This window comes from Elephas maximus, chromosome 19 (genome assembly GCF_024166365.1).
Source record: "Elephas maximus indicus isolate mEleMax1 chromosome 19, mEleMax1 primary haplotype, whole genome shotgun sequence".
Taxonomy (NCBI): domain Eukaryota; kingdom Metazoa; phylum Chordata; class Mammalia; order Proboscidea; family Elephantidae; genus Elephas; species Elephas maximus.
Window position 1 is genome coordinate 72,001,306 of NC_064837.1, and position 19,107 is coordinate 72,020,412.

General features: G+C 50.2%; 2 protein-coding genes across 11 annotated transcripts in view; one reads left to right on the forward strand and one right to left on the reverse strand.

The window, feature by feature from the left end:
* CCDC57 (coiled-coil domain containing 57) overlaps positions 1 to 7,693 on the reverse strand; it is a 114,702-nt gene extending 107,009 nt beyond the window's left edge. For all 6 annotated transcript variants that reach the window (XM_049861393.1, XM_049861394.1, XM_049861395.1 and 3 more), the window contains exon 1: positions 7,584 to 7,693. In XM_049861393.1, coding sequence (XP_049717350.1) covers positions 7,584 to 7,629 — 46 coding nt within the window. In that variant the 5' untranslated portion in view covers positions 7,630 to 7,693. The remainder of the gene's footprint in view (positions 1 to 7,583) is intronic.
* Positions 7,694 to 12,045: 4,352 nt separating this feature from the next.
* LOC126063221 (uncharacterized) lies at positions 12,046 to 18,050 on the forward strand. Of its 5 annotated transcripts, none has more exons than XM_049861412.1 (4): positions 12,046 to 12,241; positions 13,978 to 14,296; positions 15,163 to 15,293; positions 16,084 to 16,683. In XM_049861412.1, the coding sequence occupies exons 2-4, from the start codon at positions 13,992 to 13,994 to the stop codon at positions 16,266 to 16,268; spliced, it is 621 nt and encodes a 206-aa protein (XP_049717369.1). In that variant the 5' UTR covers positions 12,046 to 12,241; positions 13,978 to 13,991; the 3' UTR covers positions 16,269 to 16,683. The 5 variants fall into 5 exon arrangements, 3 of the variants coding, with proteins under 3 accessions (XP_049717369.1, XP_049717368.1, XP_049717370.1); XM_049861411.1 differs by lacking the exon at positions 12,046 to 12,241 and adding an exon at positions 13,413 to 13,822; XR_007514221.1 differs by lacking the exons at positions 12,046 to 12,241; positions 15,163 to 15,293 and adding an exon at positions 12,264 to 12,906 and having other exon boundaries at positions 13,720 to 14,296.
* Positions 18,051 to 19,107: the final 1,057 nt, after the last annotated feature.

Genomic DNA, 19,107 nt, shown 5'->3' on the forward strand with positions numbered 1-19,107 from the left:
TAGACCAGGGGAAGACTGATGACAAGGACTTTCCTCCAAAGCCGACAGTGAAAGAAAGCCTCCCCCTGGAGCCGACACCCTGAATTCAGACTTCTAGCCTTCTAGACTGTGAGAGAATAAGCTTCTGTTTGATAAAGCCATCCACTTGTGGTATTTGTGTTACAGCAGCACTAAATAACCAAGACAACTGGTAAAGAATGTCTGCCTTGACATTGTGCTTTTTTTAAAAGAACTATCAGTATGAGATCAAACTGACAACAGCAACTCAAAATATTAGATAGGAAGCTTAGGGAGCGGCGAGTTTATATACATATATATACCAAAAACCAAACCCATTGCCGTCAAGTCAATTCTGACCCGTAGTGACCCTATAGGACAGAGTAGAACTGCCCCATAAAGTTTCCAAGGAGTGCCTGGTGGATTTGAACTGCCGACCTTTTGGTTAGCAGCCACAGCACTTAACCACTAGACCACCAGGGTTTCCATATATATATATATATATATATATATATATATATATATATATATATGTTGTGGTTGTTTGGTGCCATCGAGTCGGTTCCGACTCATAGCGACCCTATGCACAACAGAACGAAACACTGCCCAGTCCTGAGCCATCCGTACAATCGTTATGCTTGAGCTCATTGTTGCAGCTACTGTGTCAATCTACCTCGTTGAGGGTCTTCCTCTTTTCCACTGACCCTGTACTCTGCCAAGCATGATGTCCTTCTCCAGGGACTGATCCTTCCTGACAACATGTCCAAAGTATGCAGTTTTGCCATCCTTGCCTGTAAAGAGCATTCTGGTTGTACTTCTAAGACAGATTTGTTCGTTCTTTTGGCAGTCCATGGTATATTCAATATTCTTCGCCAACACCACAATTCAAAGGCGTCAATTCTTCTTCAGTCTTCCTTTTTCATTGTCCAGCTTTCCCATGCATATGATGCGACTGAAAATACCAAGGCTTGGGTCAGGTGCACCTTAGTCTTCAAGGTGCCATCTTTGCTCTTCAACACTTTGAAGAGGTCCTTTGCAGCAGATTTACTCAATGCAATGAGTCTTTTGATTTCTTGACTGCTGCTTCCATGGCTGTTGATTGTGGATCCAAGTAAAATTAAATCCTTGACAACTTCAATCTTTTCCCTGTTTATCATGATGTTGCTCATTGGTCCAGTTGTGAGGATTTTTGTTTTCTTTATGTTGAAGTGCAATCCGTACTGAAGGCTGTGGTCTTTGATTTTCATTAGTAAGTGCTTCAAGTCCTCTTCACTTTCAGCAAGCAAGGTTGTGTCATCTGCTTAACGCAGGTTGTTAATGAGCCTTCCTCCAATCCTCATGCCCTGTTCTTCTTCATATAGTACTGCTTCTCGTATTATTTGCTCAGCATACAGATTGAATAGGTATGGTGAAAGAATACAACCCTGACACACACCTTCCCTGACTTTAACCAATCAGTATCCCCTTGTTCTGTCCAAACAACTGCCTCTTGATCCATGTAAAGGTCACTCATGAGCACAATTAAGTGTTCTGGAATTCCCATTCTTCACAATGCTACCTATAGTTTGTTATGATCCACACAGTCGAATGACTTTGCATAGTCAATAAAACACAGGTAAACATCCTTCTGGTATTCTCTGCTTTCAGCCAAGATCCATCTGACACTGGCAATGATATCCCTGGTTCCACGCTGTCTTCTCAAACCGGCCTGAATTTCTGGCAGTTCCTTGTCGATATACTGCTGCAGCCGTTTTTTGAATGACCTTCAGCAAAATTTTGCTTGCGTGTGATATTAATGATAATTGTTCTATAATTTCCACATTCGGTTAGATCACCTTTCTTGGGAATAGGCATAAATATGGATCTCTTCCAGTCAGTTGGCCAGGAAGCTGTCTTCCATATTTCTTGGCATAGACGAGTGAGCAACTCCAGCACTGCATCTGTTTGTTGAAACATCTCAGTTGATATTCCATCAATTCCTGGAGCCTTGTTTTTCGCCAATGCCTTCAGAGCAGCTTGGACTTCTTCCTTCAGTACCATCGGTTCCTGATCATATGCCATCTCTTGAAATGGTTGAACATCGACTAATTCTTTTTGGTATAATGACTTTGCATATTCCTTCCATCTTCTTTTGATGCTTCCTGTGTTGTTTAATATTTTCCCCATAGAATCCTTCACTATTGCAACTCAAGGTTTGAATTTTTTCTTCAGTTCTTTCAACTTGAGAAACGCCAAGCGTGTTCTTCCCTTTTGGTTTTCCATCTCCAGCTCTTTGCACATGTCACTATAATACTTTACTTTGTCTTCTCGAGACGACCTTTGAAATCTTCTGTTCAGTTCTTTCACTTCATCAATTCTTCCTTTTGCTTTAGCTGCTCGATGTTCGAGAGCAAGTTTCAGAGTCTCCTCTGACATCCATCTTGGACTTTTCTTTCTTTCCTGTCTTTTCAATGACGTCTTGCTTTCTTCAGACAATGTTCCGCTGCTATTCACAAGGTTTTCACTGGCTAATGCTTTTCAGAAGTAGACTGCCGGGTCCTTCTTCCTAGTCTTTCTTAGTCTGGAAGCTTAGCTGAAACCTGTCCTCCGTGGGTGACCCTGTTGGTATCTGAATACTGGTGGCATAGCTTCCAGCATCACAGGAACACACAAGCCCCCACAGTACGACAAACTGACAGACACGTGGGGGATATATGTATACATATATATAAAATTAATTTTATTATTTTTTGCTGTTCTTGAGAATATACACAGCAGGACATGCCAATTCAACAGTTTCAACATGCACAATTCAGTGACATTGATTACATTCTTCAAGTTGTACAACCATTCTCACCCTCCTTTTCTGAGTTGTTCCTCCCCCATTAATGCAAACTTTTTTTTTCCCCATGGGGGCAGTGAGTTTATGTTAAAGGTGGAGGGTAAGAATGGTTGCACAACTTGAAGAATGTAATCAATGTCAATGATTATACATGTAGAAATGGTTGAAATGGTATGTGTTCTGCTGTGTGTATTTTCAACAACCAAAAAAATAAAATAAATTATTTTAAAAATAAAGGCAAAGGGGAGTCTCAAGGGCATTTGGAAAGGAGATCTAGGGAAGACAAAGAACATTCCGTGGTGGGCTATGCCTAGGGCCTTGCCTTGCCCCACTCTGGTGATGCCCACGCCCTCTGCAAGCACGCTGCAGCAACGATCCTGGATAAACAAGGAAGGAACAAGAGATGGTGCTTCTGTCCATCCCTGGAGATGATCCTACCCTTGCCAAGACTACAGGATAATCAGGGTAAAACACAGTCAGAGATAAACTTGTGGGTCACCTCATAGCAGATGTGATGGTAGAATTAGTGACGCTTCTGCTCAGCTGACTAAAAATTTGGAGCATTTTTTTAGAATAAACATTTCACTAATACTTAATTGAAAAAGCATTGCAGGACCCAACAAAACATATGCAGTAGCTTATCCACCAGTTTGTGAAGGCTAAGCATAAAATCTCTAGATGCCTGTGAATGAGACATGAGGCACCTGGACTTGCCAATAATACATCCAATGTGGGGGCTCCTCACGTGCCCTTCCTCTGCAGGTCTACCCTTCGAAGGTATCTGGCTCTCCACTCAGCTCCCAGCACATAAGCCCTGCATGGCCAATGCAGAAGACCCATATAGCTGGGGTAAAGAATGCTGTTGTCTTTTTGCTCCTTAAATGTAAACCCACTGCCGTCAAGTTGATTCCGACTCATAGCGACCCTATAGGACAGAGTAGAACTGCCCTGTAGGGTTTCCAAGGCTGTATGTAAATATTTACAGAAACAGACTGCCAAATATTTCTCGCGCGAAGTGGCTGATGGGTTTGAACTGCAGACCTTTGGCTTAGCAGCCAGGCACTTAACCGCTGTGCCAGCAGGGCTCCTCCTTAAATATAATTGAATATAAATACAGGGGGAATGGAAGGGAAGCCCAGGGTGGCTCTTGTGCTCAGCACTCAGTACACAAGATCAACCCAGTGCCCCATGGAGCCCCAGCACAAGGCGCGTAAGCTAAACCAAGAGCACCCATTCTTTAAATGGGTTCACAGGGACAAGATTATGTGCCGGTGACCCCAAGCCATCATTCTCTTCCCTGACTGTCAGAGAGTAGTCATACCAATTTTTAAAACCTGAAATAAGACCTTAATTCCATCCCTGGCACCTCCTGGAGGTGAGGGGGCATTACCCAGTAAGGGGCATGCAGTACTTTTTTCCTTGAATTCAAACTTGCCAAATCCCCCCCGACCACCACCAAAAAAATGTGAAATAAAACGGAAGGGAAACTGAAGTCTTGTAGTTAAGAGTTGAATCTCTGCTGACTTTCAGAGCCACAAGAATGTCATATATAACAAAAAAAAAAAAGAAGAAGAAAGAGAAAACTTAATATCAATAAGGACCCAAACTGGAATACAAACTGAAACAAGTGAATCTAACTTCATTACAAACAGATAAAATAAACATGCTAAAGTAACTTTGGAAAGCAGCATTTTGACTATACACCCTAAGGCTAAAAACAGAAGTAACTGAACACAAATACTAGACTTTAGTTAGTAGGTTTGTTTTTCACAGGAGTATGGATTGGCAACTCTGGAACTACTTTGTGCATGTTCTAGGACCAAGAAAATCAGTAAATATATCCAGGACAATGGGAGCCAGGCTCAGAGAAAGGATCACAAACCAGGCAAGGGAAAGTAGCACAAGCCCTGTGGTAATGGATGGGAACTGAAGGTGTCAGTGCAAATTCATAGGTACACAGATGTAGAAATAGACAGGTGTGTATGATATATACAAAGATGTATTTCCCTGCTCTGTCCCTTGAGAAGGCCAAGGAGCAATGACACCCCAGAAGCAGCGAGCACACCCAGTACCCAGATGTCTAAACACCGTCCTCAACTAAAAGGAACTAGAGAATAGCTGATTCCAGGGCTAGTCCAGGAGAGCACAAGATGAGCCTGGGACATCTGTGGTACCAGAAAGTAAAGAAGTGCTCCGGAAGAGGACCCAGAGGCCAACCTGAAGGGCTCCCAATGGCCAAATATGGGACAATCCAACCAACAAAATCAATGATAGTACTAGATTACAACCCATGGAATAAAATCACAATCCATGAGTTACGGACTAGTACACATACCCTACACAAAATACATAGACTAATATACGAATAGCTGGAGCCCTGGTGACCCTGTGGTTAAGAGCTCGGCTGTTAACCAAAAGACCAGCAGTTCAACTCCACCAGCCGCTCCTTGGAAACCCTATGGGGCAGCTCTACTCTGACCTACAGGGTCACCACTCAACAGCAATGGGTTTTTTTTTTTTTTTTAATATATGAATATATAAAAAATACACCAATACACAAAAATAAATGAATAAATAGATAAATGGGGGAGACGGGAAGGTTCTTCCTTACAGTTGTTGTTAGGTACCATGGAGTCAGTTCCGACTCATAGTGACCTTACAGTAGAATTTCAAATTACAAATGTAGAACGAATATGGAATAGACAGATATACATTAACAGCTGCTTCAGGCAAAACTCAGCTCATGATGCTAAAGCTAATGGTAGGAAGAACAGCGTGAAACAAGATACTTCCATAGTCTCAAAATATTCCCTCACAGATATATTTATCATTTACAAGAGAGAACAGCAACTGTACAGTGGAGAGGCCTGGCAGACGCGCTCACACCAAGTGATCGAAGTCAGCATCACCACGAATGGGACCAGTCAGTGTCACAGGCCTCCTGACAAGCTACACTGAGAAAAACACTGCTTCGCTTTTGAGATTTCCTTACATCAAAGGAAACTGAAACCAAGGGGCATCCTACAAAATTGCTAGCTAGAGCTCTGCAAATGTGTCAGGGTTGTGAAAGACACAGAGGCCGAGGAAAGGCTGCCGATTGAAGAAGGCGAAGAAAACACAGCAGCTAAACGCAAGGCGCAGCCACAACAACGGACTCAAACACACCAACGATGGTCAACGTGGTGCGGGACCAGGTGACGTTCCGTTCCGTTGTGCCTAAGGTAACCCTGAGTCGGAGAAACTCGATGGCAACAACCAGCCACCACCACCACCACCACAAAAGCAATGCAGGGTCCTGGACTGGATCCTGGGTCAGAGTGAAGTCCTCACAGAGATAGCTGCTAAGTTTGAATACAGCCTGGTACCCCTCGCCTTCGAGTCGACTCAGACTCATCGCGACCCTATAGGACAGAACAGAACTGCCTCCGTGGAATATCCAAAGAGCACCTGGTGGATTCAAACTGCCGACCTTTTGGTTAGCAGCGGTAGCACTTAACCACTACACCACCAGGGTTTCCTACCGCCTGATATCAATGTTAATTTCCTGACTTTTGGTACGTGAACTGTGTAAGAAGTTAACATTTTTTAGGAAACTGCTTGAAAAGTGCTCAGAAATTCTTTGTACTATTTTTGCAACTTTTCTGTAGGTCCTAAATAACTGGGGGGGGGGGGGGGGGTGGGTCAGACTCTGGAGCCAGACTGCCTAGGGTTGGCCCCCTTTACTGGCTGTAGAACTTGGGCAAATGATCTTATTTCTGTGTGTGGCACCTTCATCGTCTGTAAAAAGGCAATAACCATGCCCTGCCATCAGGTTATTGGGTTTGTTTTTTTTTTCCCCAAATAACGACAAAACACAAAGCACTATAGCAGGAAGCTTCGGTGCCAGGTTCCCATCCTTCCACCCGCACTTCATCAACCCAGGAAGTAATAGCAGTGTCGTCTACCACTGGGAGCAGAGAGGGGGAAGAAGGGCAAACAGCAGTCAGTGAGCTTCCGGGGCGCTCGGGTGGACCCGCGCTGTTCCAGCATTCTGCTGTTGTTGTTCCAGGCCTTGCAGTCGGTTCCGACTCACAGCGACCCTGTGCACAAAAGGAAACACTGCCCGGTCCTGCGCTATGCCCACAATCGCTGCTACGTCCGAGCCCACTGTTGCAGCCACTGTGTCAATCCTTCTCGTTGAGAGTCTCTTTTTTGCTGACCCTCCACTTTCCCAAGTGTGATGTCCTTCTCCAGGGACAGGTCCCTCCCGACAACATGTCCAAAGCAGTAAGACCGACTAGAACCAGAATGTTCCAGCATTCTAGCTGATACTATGTCCCCACTTCACAGGTGAGGGTGAAGAACTGTCCGGGCCGCGCCTGGCCGCGCCGGCGGACCCCGAGCCCGAGCCCGGCCGCGCCGGCGGACCCCGAGCCCGAGCCCGGCCGCGCCGGCGGACCCCGAGCCCGAGCCCGGCCGCGCCGGCGGACCCCGAGCCCGAGCCCGGCCGCGCCGGCGGACCCCGAGCCCGAGCCCGGCCGCGCCGGCGGACCCCGAGCCCGAGCCCGGCCGCGCCGGGGCGGTCACCGTCGGACACCGCGTTCCTGAGGAGCGATGTCCCCCGAGACGTGGAGGTCACGGGCTTCTGCACAGAGTGTGGCCAGCAGGCGGCGATCTGCAGGCCGAGGACGCGGTCCTCGCACGTTACCCGCCCCGGCGACCCTGTCTCTCCGCCGCGTCCGGGTCGCCAAGCCCCGCTCCTCCCCGTCCCCGCGCCGCGGCTCACCGGGATCTTCTGTCCGCCGCTGCCGCCAGTCCCCCCGCGTTGCCATGACGACTCGGTCCTTCGGCCGCGGCCGGGCGCGCTCCGTGCGCCGCTGGGCTCCGCCGGGCGGAAACGCGAACCCCGGCTCCGGGTTCCGGCTCGCGGCCGCCGCCACTCAAAACAACGAAGAGGAGTCCCGGGAAAAGGGCCTGGGCGACAGCCTGCCCGGCTCCCCCGGCCTGCTGCCTCGTACACTTAGCCCGGGCCGGCTTCCGCACCAGTCCGTGGGCCCCTCAGGACAGAGCTCCTGTTCGAGGGGAGCGGCCGCTGGTCGCCGGGTCCGCTCCAGGACCGGGTGCACCAAAGGGTGCCCGCGCTACCTCGCCCCGGCCCGGCCCCCAGAGCCACAGCACATCGGGGGCCAAGTCCATGTCCCGCAGTGAGCCCAGGCCTGGGGCCGGGAGATCCCACGGAGCGGACACAGCCCTCGGTGGCAATGAGGTCCCGGCAGAGGGGACAGCGCCCCTTCCGTGGGTCGGGGTCTGCGTCCTGGCCCTGCGTGCCTCAGTGGGGCCAACCTGCGAAGTGGGGTCGACGAGAGCTCTGCACACTCCCTGACCCTGTGGTGACTGTGACCATCCCTGCAGCCCAGCCAAGGGTGCCAGGCCCTCAAGCTTCACAGCTGGCTGACCAAGAACTTGGGCTCCGGGACCTCGATTCCTGAGTTCTAATCCCAGTCTGACTTGGTCGAGGATGTTATAGATTGAATTGTGTCCCCCAAAAATGTTTGTCAACTTGGCTAGGCCATGATTCCCAGTATCATGTCATTGTTCACCATTTTGTCATCTGCTGTGATCTCCCTGTTGTTAGGTGCCATCAAGTCAGTTCTGACTCATAGAGACCCTATGAATGAAACACTGCCCAGTCCTGCACCATCCTCACAATCATTCTGCTTAAACCCTCTGTTGCAGCCACTGTGTCAATTCATCTCATTTAGGGTCTTCCTCTTTTTCGCCAACCCTCTATTTTACCAAGCATGATGTCCTTCTCCAGGGACTGATCCCTCTTGACAACATGACCAAAGTATGTGAGACACAGCCTTGCCATCCGTGCTTCTAAGGAGCATTCTGGCTGTACTTCTTCTAAGATAGATTTGTTCATCCTTTTGGCAGTCCATGGTATATTCAAGATTCTTCACCAACACAATTCAGAGGTATCAACTCTTCTTCAGTCTTCTTTATTCATTGTCCAGCTTTCACCTGCATAGAAGGGGGTTGAAAACACCATGGTTTGGGTCATGAGCACCATAGTCTTCAGGGTGACATCTTTGCTCTTCAGCACTTTGAAGAGGTCCTTTGCAGCAGATTTGCCCAATGCAATGCGTCTTTTGATTTCTTGACTGCTGCTTCCATGGCTGTTGATTGTGGACCCAAGTAAAATTAAATCCTTGACAGCTTCAATCTTTTCTCCATTTATCATGATGTTGCTTATTGGTCCAGTTGTGGGGATTTTTGTTTTCTTTATGTTGAGGTGTAATCCATACTGAAGGCTGTGGTCTTCGATCTTCATCAGTAAGTGCTTCAAGTCCTCATCACTTTCAGCAAGCAAGGTTGTGTCATCTGCATAAGGCAGGTTGTTAATGAGTCTTCCTCCAGCTTCTCGTATTATTTGCTCAGCATACAGACTGAATAGGTATGGTGAAAGGATATAACCCTGACACACCCCTTTCCTGACTTTAAACCATGCAGTCTCCCCTTGTTCTGTTCCATCAGCTGCCTCTTAGTCTCTGTACAGGTTCTGCATGAGCACAATTCAGTGCTCTGGAATTCCCATTCTTTGCAATGTTATTCATACTCTGTTATGATCCACACAGACAAAAAACTTTGCATAGTCAATAAAACACAGGTAATATTTCTGGTATTCTCTGCTTTACAGGTAGGATCCATCTGACATCAGCAATGATATCCCTTGTTCCATATCCTCTTCTGAATCCAGCTTGAATTTCTGGCAGTTCCCTGTCAATGTACTGCTGTAGCCATTTTTGAATTATCTTCAGCAGAATTTTACTTGCAAAAAAAACACCCAGTTTTTTTTTTTTTTTTTTGCAGTGTGACATAAATGATATTGTTCAATAATTTTCACGTTCTGCTGGATCTCCTTTCTTTGGAATGGGCACAAATATGGATCTCTTCCTGTTGGCTGGCCAGGTAGTTGTCTTCCAAATTTCTTGGCATAGACAAGTGTGTACTTCCAGTGCTGTATCCGTTTGTTGAAACTTTTCAGTTGGTATTCCATCAATTCCTGGAGCCTTGTTTTTCACCCATGCCTTCAGTGCAACTTGGATTTCTTCCTTCAGTACCATTGGTTCCTGCTTATATGGTACTTCCTGAAATGGTTGAACATCAACCAATTCTTTCTGGTATAATGACTGTGTATTTCTTCTATCTTCTTTTGATGCTTCCTGAGTCATTTGATATTTTCCCCATTGAATCCTTCAATATTGCAACTGAAGGCTTTAATTTTTTTTTCAGTTCTTTCAATTTGATAAATGCAGAAAGCGTTCTTGCCTTTTGGTTTTCCATCTCCAGCTCTTTCCACATGTCATTATAATACTTTACTTTGTCTTCTAGAGCTGCCCTTTGAAATCTTCTGTTCAACTCTTTTACTTCATCATTTCTTCCTTTCGCTTTAGCTACTCAACGTTCAAAAGCAAGTTTCGGAGTCTCTTCTGACGTCCATCTTGGTCTTTTCTTTCTTTCCTGTCTTTTTAATGACCTGTTGCTTTCTTCATGTATGATATCCTTGATGTCGTTCCACACAACTCGTCTGGTCTTTTGGTCACGAGTGTTCAACACATCAAATCTGTTCTTGAGATGGTCTCTAAATTCAGGTGGGATATACTCAAGGTCATACTTTGGCTCTCGTCAACTTGTTCTAATTTTCTTCAGTTTCACCTTGAACTTGCATATGAGCAACTGATGGTCTGTTCCACAGTCAGCCCCTGGTCTTGTTTTGACTGATGATATTGAGCTTTTCTATTGTCTCTTTCCACAGATGTAGTCGATTTGATTCCTGTGTATTCCACCTGGAGAAGGCCATGTGTATAGTTGCCATTTATATTGGTGAAAAAACGGTATTTGCAATGAAGAAGTCATTGGTCTAGCAAAATTCTGTCATGTGATCTCCAACATCATTTCTATCACCAAGGTCATATTTTTCAAGTACCAATCCTTCTTCTTTGTTTCTGACTTTTGAATTCCAATCTCCAGTAACTATCAATGCATCTTGGTTGCCTGTTCGATCAATTTCAGACTGCAAAAGCTGGTAAAAATCTTCAATTTCTTCATTTTTGGCCTCAGTGGTTGGTGTGTAAATTTGAATAATAGTCCTATTAACTGGTCTTCCTTATAGGCATATGGATATTATCCTATCACTGACAGCATTGTACTTCAGGATAGATAATGTAATGTTCTTTTTCATGGTGAATGCAACACAATTCCTCTTTGTCATTCCTGGCATAGTAGACCATATGATTGTCCAATTCAAAATGGCCAATACCAGTCCATTTCAGCTCATTAATGGCTAGGACCTTCCCATGTGTTGAAAATCCTACTTCTATGATGTTAATGAGGCAGGAGTCAATCTACAAGGTTAGGCTGTGTCTTGAGTCAATGCCTTTTGAGACATTAAAGAGAGAAGCCAGCAGAGAGACAGGGGGACCTCTTGCCACCAAGAATGAAGGACCAGGAGGGGAGCATGTCTTTTGGACCCGAGGTCCTTGTGCTGAGAAGCTTCTAGACCCGGGGGAAGATTGATGACAAGGACCTTCCCCCAGAGCCGACAGAGAGAGAAAGCCTTCTCCTGGATCTGTTGCCCTGAAACTGGACTTCTAGTCTCCTAAACTGCAAGAGAATAAATTTTCCTTTGTTAAAGCAATTCACTTGTGGTATTTCTGTTATAGCAGCACTAGAAAACTAAGGGGAGGACCCCGACCCAGGGTGACCCCGTGCACAACGCTGCTAACCTTAAATATGACCCTGTTTGGGAATAAGGGGTTTTCTTTTGTCATGTTAACGAAGGCACACCAGCATAGGGTGAGTCCTAAACCTAATCTGAGGGGTGTCTCATAAAAAGAGCAAAATAGACACAGAGACACACAGGGGAAAATAGACACCACGTGAGGATCATCTGCGAGCCCAGACCCTGATTTGGACTTTCAGCCTCCAGAACTGTGAGAAAACAAATTTCTGTACTTGTGGCATTTGGGTTACAGCAGCTCTAGGTAACTAAGACAGTTCTGTAACTTGCCCCTGTTTACCGACAAGCAAACCGAAGTATTGTACTGCCCAGCACAGCGATGTCGACACACGTCAGCTGGTTCCATCATCCATGGCGCAAACAAGGGAAGAGGAAGGCCAAAAGGCCATCACCTGGGGGGTTGGGCCTGCAGCTCTCAGGATGCTACTGACTGACCACTGGGTGGGCACCCTGGCCCAGCAGCTGGGATGACCCTCCCAGGGCAATGCACCAGGGAGGCAGGGAGCCCAGGGCTGCCCAAGGACGCCCAGCCCTAATCACCCACGACCACTGGGCCTTTCTTCCAATTTCTGGCTGCTAGGTTTGTGGTACTGGTGGTCATCCCCAGTGGGAACCTCTGCCTCCAGGCTGCCTGGAGTCCCGTGAGTACAGGGCAAGGGGCAAGAGGCGTGGGTGGAGCCTAGCCTGAGCAAGTCACTTCCCCTGCTTTGGACCACGTCCTGCCCTAGGCCTGCCTGGCCACTTCTCCATCTGCCCAGCCGTCTGCTCACAGGCCCTGGAGGCAGGAGGGGAGCCCAGAACCACACCCAAGGCATGGCTTCCTCCTGCCCCCTGGGCTCAGCATCTGAGGATGCTCCCAGGAGAAGGCCAGTGGCACAGATGTTTGGGCAAATTCCCTGGCAGGATCCTAGGGAAAGAGAATGGGGGACTATGGGTGGGGACAGTCCAGTGGGGAGATATCCCCCCAACCCACCCTCCAGTCTGTGCCAGGTGATCCCTGCCCACCAAAAGCAAGGAGCTGCCCGTGAACAGGGCGGCACCCCTGCTCAGGGGTGGGGACAAGCAGGGGAGGTATGCCGGGTAAGGGGAAACCTCAGGGGAGCTCCCCTCCACCAGGAAAGAAGGAGGCCTCTGGGAAGGGACCCTCAGGACTAGGCTCAAGCATTGGGGTGAGGGGGCCAGATGGCAGTGTCAGCAGGAACTACCGGCGAGCCATCAATGGAAGCGCCTGGAAGGAGAGTAGGGGCGACGAGGGATGCTCTCCGCGGGGCCAGGCTGAGCCCACCTGACCTACAGTGGATGCCAGGTATCCTTTAACCAGACCACTCCCCCAGGCTGTCTTGGCCCAGAGATGCTGTCGTCCACTGCTTTCTGTTAGCTGCACCGACCAGGGCCTGGGGGCAGATGGTGCCTGGGGACAGATGACCAGGGCCTGGGATGTGCCCCCCAAGCCAGCCTCAACCCCAGGGGCAAGGGCACCCTGGGGACACATGGCACTTTCACATGGTCACCAGATACCCCAGAGACCATGAGGTCCATCCTTGTCAGTAAAAATGGGTAAACTGAGGTCTGGGAAACTAGAGGGCTCATCGTGACCCCACGTGGGGCAGGAACAGGACCCCCATCCCACACACCCAGACCAGCATAGAAAGGCCAGCCCCTCAGCCCGTGTCCCCGGTGTCCCCCAGAGGAGCCTGGTTCCAGCCTCTCCACCCCCACCCTCCCCAGGTGGTTTCTGGGAGTCCTCAGCGCTGAGTCACTGTGGGGGAGGTGCTTTCCTTTGAGGTCCCCTTGCAGGGAAGTTGGGCACTTTCTTGCCTTTGTACCCACGGCTCTAGGCTGCGGTGGGGCTGGGCCTCTGCCAAGGTCTGCTTCAGTCCTCCCATCCTCCTGCTTGAGTCCGGCCAGGGTGGGCTGGGCCAAGGCTGCAGCTGCAGTGGGGCGGAAGGGACTGCCCTCTGCCTCGGGGTGCCTTCACCTTGGGTCTCATCTCCTGGGTCACACCTCAGCACTGCACTAAGTCCAGACGGTTGTCACACTGGGGTGGGGAGGGGATGAGGCCAGGAAACACAATGAATTAAAGCAAGGGGTGGGGCTATGAGACCATTGCCCTGGGCAGGTGAGACCTGAAAGAAGCCGAGGGAACCTTCTGGACTGAGGAAGCCCCCTCACTTGCTCGTCCGCACTCACAAGCACCTGCTCTGTTCCAGGCACCCTTCCAGGTGGGCAAGACATCAGACAAACTCCTCTGCCTTCAGGGACATGGCTGGGGTGTGAGGAGCCATGGGGCGTGCTGGCAGGCCACCTGGATGTGGGGCATGAGGGAAAGAGGGCATCCCAGTTGGAGGCCTGAGGGGGGTTCACGTGGGGATTTCAGGGTCACCAGAGCAGATGTGGATGGAGAGTAGAATGAGGACTGGGCCCCCAAATGTGGCGTCGGGAGAGGGGGAGCCCCCAGGAGCTGCAGAAGAGCTGGAGACCACTGCAGGGAGCCGGAGGCCCAGAAGACGTCTACAGGTGGCTGAGAGGATGGGGCTGGAGACAGAGCAGCAACAATGTCATAGGGCAAATGTGGCCCGGAAGCAACTGACCTGCTTGCGCCTGTCTCAATGGACCATAGAGAGGATGGACGAAGGGCCTGTGCAGCACTGGGCTCAGCAGACTGTGCAGGGCGCCACAACCTACCTGGAGAGCAGGTACACTTGGCCACCTTGGGAGCTCATGGGGCAGGATCTGCCCCAGGGGCCTCATTCTGTCTTCCCTGGGAGGCTGTGGTGAGGGCCAGGCTCTAGTCTCCAGAGAAGACAAAGAACCTAGCCTGGGTCCCATCCCATCCAGCCCTTGGTGGTGTCAGCACAGCCTGGACACCCCCACCCCCCCGCCACGATGTCTCAGCAACGGTCCACTCCGCCAGGGCAGGGCCCCCTTGGCCAGGGCAGGGCTCACAGTGGTGGCCATGGTGGATGTGTTCAGAGCAAGACCCAACGCATTCCACCAGACTAACCCTGTGCCCACCTGCAGGTGCCCTAACGTTACCTCCACTTTACAGATGGGGACGTGGGTGCAGAGGGGTCAGGTGACACCCTCCCCCCCAGAAGGCTTGGGGCCAACACCTGAGCCCACAGCAAGAAAGGCCTGCCCTTCAGGTGGACAGGAGGGGCGCCAAGTGCGGCGTGGGTGGGGAGGAACTCCAGGAGGAGGCAGGGACGGGGGAATGAGGTGGGAAGGGCTGCCTGGGGGCCTAGCCAGGGAGTCAGGGGCTGTGCTGAGGATGTCAGCATCCCAGCAAATGGGACACACCAGTGGCCGCTCTGACCCTGACTCATCCCCCAACCCCTGGGGGCCCAGGGCCTACCTGGGCCGATATGTGGGGTGTGAACAGGCTGGCAAGGAGGGGCAGGGAAGTCCCAGGGTCCAGGCTAGATAGGGCAAGGGAGCAAGGGGAGGATCAAGGCTGAAAGGTTAGACCCAGGCAGCAGGTGGCAGCGGAGCAGCCCAGAGGTTCAGGGTTGCTCCTGGTCTGGCTCCCCAGCCAAAAGTCCACCTGCCTGCTCTGTCCCAGGTACAGGGGAGGATTTCTGGTGGTCTGGCTGAGGCCCCTAGAACTTCTCCGGCACCCAGGCGAGCTTCCTGCTACTCTGTGCCCACGACCCAGGCCTCCAGCTCAAGACCAGGGCCCTGCGGCTGAGGCTGGTATGATGGCGGCGACTAGCAAGGGCCTGTGTAGGGGCTTTACTCTTCAGGAGTGGGACAGGGAGATCCAGGGCAGCCTCTGGCTCCAGGGAGGCCCCTGCCTAGGGAACCTGGCGACAACGTGCACCCAACTTAGAGATGGGGGCGGGGGGAGCTGGCTAGTCACACACCTTTTTTTTTTTTTTAATAAACAGACTATTCCTAGAGCCGTTTTAGGTTTACAGAAAATTGAGTGCATACTACAGAGCTCACACATACCCCTCTCCCTTCACAGTCTCCCCTAAGATGTGGCACATTTGTTGTTGCTGTTGTTAGGTGACGTTGAGTCAGTTCAGATTCATAGCAACCATACAACAGAACGAAACACTGCCCAGTTCTATGCCATCCTCACAATCACCGCCATGTTTGAGCCCATTGTTGCAGCCACTGTGTCAATCCATTTCATGGGGGGGTCTTCCTGTTTTTCGCTGACCCTCTTCTTTACCAGGGACTGATCCCTTCTGATAACAAGTCCAGAGCATGTGAGACAAAGTCTCGCCATCCTTGCTTTTAAGGAGCATCTAAGACAGATTTGTTGGTTCTTCTGGCAGTCCATGGTATATTCAAAATTCTTCACTAACACCGCAATTCAAAGGTGTCAGTTCTTCTGACTTCCTTATTCATCTTGCAGCTTTCGCATGCATATGAGGCAACTGAAAACACCATGGCTTGGGTTAGCTGCACTTTAGTCTTCAACGTGACCTGTTTGCTTTTCAACACTTTAAGGAGGTCTATTGCTTTTTTATTGCAGCAGATTTGCCCAGTGCGACGCATCTTTTGATTTCTCGACTGCTGCTTCCACGGCTGTTGATTGTGGATCCAAGTAAAATGGAACCCTTGACAACTTCAATTTTTTCCCTGTTTATCATGATCTTGCTTATTGGTCCAGCTGTGAGGATTTTTGTTTTCTTTATGTTGAGGTGTAATCCATACTGAAGGCTGTGGTCTTTGTTACAACTGATGAACTGACATTGATACGCTGTTATTAACTAAAGTCCACAGTTCACATGAGGGTCCCTCTGTTGTTCCAGCCTATGGGTTTTGACAACCGTTTGATGCCATGTGTCCACTGTGACAGTATCACGCAGAATATTTCATGGCCCTAAAAGTGGTCCATGCTCATGGGATTTCTAGGGCACGTTTATTTTCTTAACTATAAAAGTAACAGATACTTCCTGCAGGAAAGCAGGGCATTCTAGAAAAGTGAAAAAGGGAGAATTTAACCTAACCCTAACCAACCCCACTCCCAGGGGTTAACATTGGGGGTGGTCCTTCTCATCTCTTCCTGCACATACATGTATTTCTAAAAACGAAAGTGTAACACTACACAAACCAACTGTGTGACCTACCTTCCCTGGCAGAATGTTTGTACTGCAAGCCTTCACGGCCAAGCAGGGATGCCAACAGCGCCCTTCACCTTCAGGCTGTTACCTGCGCCATGGGAGTGACAAGCCCAAGTTCCCAGGTGCTGCTCCTGGGCTCCGAGGCTGAAGAAGCAGGAGGAGGTGAAGAAGGGAGCCCTGTGGCTTGTTTCCTACAGACCAACATCAGAGCTGAGCAGCTGTGGGGGGCTACACAGCCCCAGGTTCTGATATTAAGTCCACTCACCACCACCACCACCCCCCCGCCGTGCCCCACCCCCCCCCAGCTGGGCAGGCCTTGGAGCTAGGGGCTCCCCTGAGGCCACTTGGCTTGCTCATCTCCAGTGTTATCCTCCACAGCTGAGACTTGCCCGAAAAAGGCATTGTCTGGAGGGCTCCACTGGAGGAGGGAAGGATAGCCCCCCATGGGGCACCTTGTGGTTGTGGCCCTGACTACAGCCAGCTCACATCCCCTCTACTTCCTTCTAGGGCCAGGGGTGGGGTGTGGACTCCTCTGGGGCCTCCTGACCCCTCAGTGCCTTGGGTGGTTTTTAAATAAATCCACATATCCTTTGATACTCCCCCCTTTCAAAGACAGGGCCTAAATCCTGACTCTTGAGTTTGGCTGAAGAGATGGTGGTGGACTTCTGGGACTAGGTCATAAAAAGCTTCCTTGCCATCCAGACTTCCTGGAGCCATGGAAGCCAGAGGGACCCTTGAAACTATTACCCTAAAATAATCTTTAAAGCTGAAACCAAAAATATCCCCTCAAGCCTTCTTTAAACCAAGCAATAGTTCAGCTAATTAAGCTGAACTAATTAAGTAAAGAATGTCTGCCTTGAGTGTTGTACTCTTTAAAGAACTATCTACATGGGATCAAACTGACAACAGCAACTCAAAAGGTTACATGGAAGCTTAGGGGGGAGTGAGTTGATGTTAATGGAGGAGGAACAATTTGGAAAAGGAGGGTGAAAATGGCTGCACAGCTTGAAGAGTGTAATCTGTGTCACTGAATTGTACAAGTAGAAACTGTTGAATTGGTGTGCGTTCTGCTGGGTATATTCTCAACAACAACAACAAAAAGGCTTCCTTGCTGGCTCTCGCTTGGATCACTCACTCTGGGGGAGCCGGCCACCATGTTGTGAGAACACGCAAGCAGCCTCAGGGAGAGGTCCATGTGTAGAGGAACCGAGGCCTCCTACCAACAGCCACATGAGGGATCCCCCTTGGAAGTGGATCCTCTAGCTCCAGCCAAGGCTCCGGACTACATCAGCCCCGCCAACATCTGACTGCAGCCTGGGGAGAGACCCTGGACCCCCCAGCCAAGCTGCTTCCAGGTCCCTGACCTTTGAAACCATGTGAGAAAACAAATGAGTATTGTTTTTAAGCTGCCAAGTTTTGGGGGGTGATTTCTTATGTAGCAATAGATAACCTAATACAGTTCCTACTCCATCCCTCCCTGGGTGGCTAGTAGAGAAGTAGGACAGGATGGGAGCCATGCAGAAGGGACAACAGTGGCTTTAGTACCAAGCATCCTACCCCAGCCTCTGCCAGGTTTGTTGCATCCACTGTGGCCCCGGGACTAGGACATCTACTCTCTGGGTGCCCAAGCAGGGGCAGAGCACTGCAGAGGCACAGAGGGGAGGCATGGAGGGGAGCGACAGAGTCACGGAGCCTGTGGGGCTGTGTGCTGCTCCACTGGACCCACAGTCTCTGTCTTAACCCCACAAAGTGCAGCCGTCCCCAGCCAGGCCGGCCAACTCCTCCCCGCACCCCGCCTCTACCTGCCCCAGAAAGCGATCCCAGGGGGTGGAGGGCAGGCATGTGTCTGAGCTCTCCCAGGGGTGGGAGTCAGAGGTGTCACTGACCTGGGGTCTAGGCAGGGACCGCACACCTCCAGCAGGCCCCACCCGCATGAACACCTTCCTCTCACATCCAAACACATCCCACACAAGCCATACCCCAACCCCATGTCCAACATACTCCAAGCACCCCCACAAACTACAGAGACTACACTCCATCCTCAAGCCCCCTCTCAGCCTGCTCCACCCCCGCCCATAGCCTGGCCACAGTCTACAGCGGAGGGCCAGCCCAGCCTGTGGTTACCTCTTTATTTTCCCAGGAGCTCAAACACCCTCAGACCAGAGGCAGTGGGGACAGTGAGGGGAGGACAGTTGGCCATGCCCTCCACCCCAGAGGCCAGGCTCAGCGGTGGGCTGGGTGGAGAAGTCGCCATCTCTACAGCCTCAGCTGTATCTGCACCCCCTTCCCAGCCTTCGGGGGAGGCTGCTTCTCCCCCACACCAGCTGCTCAGGCAAGGATCCCCAGGGACCTGGTGTCTGGGCAGGGAGGTGTGATCAGCAGGTGTGGAGTGACAGGCTGTGACAGTTGTGCTACCAGAGACAGTGGTGCCA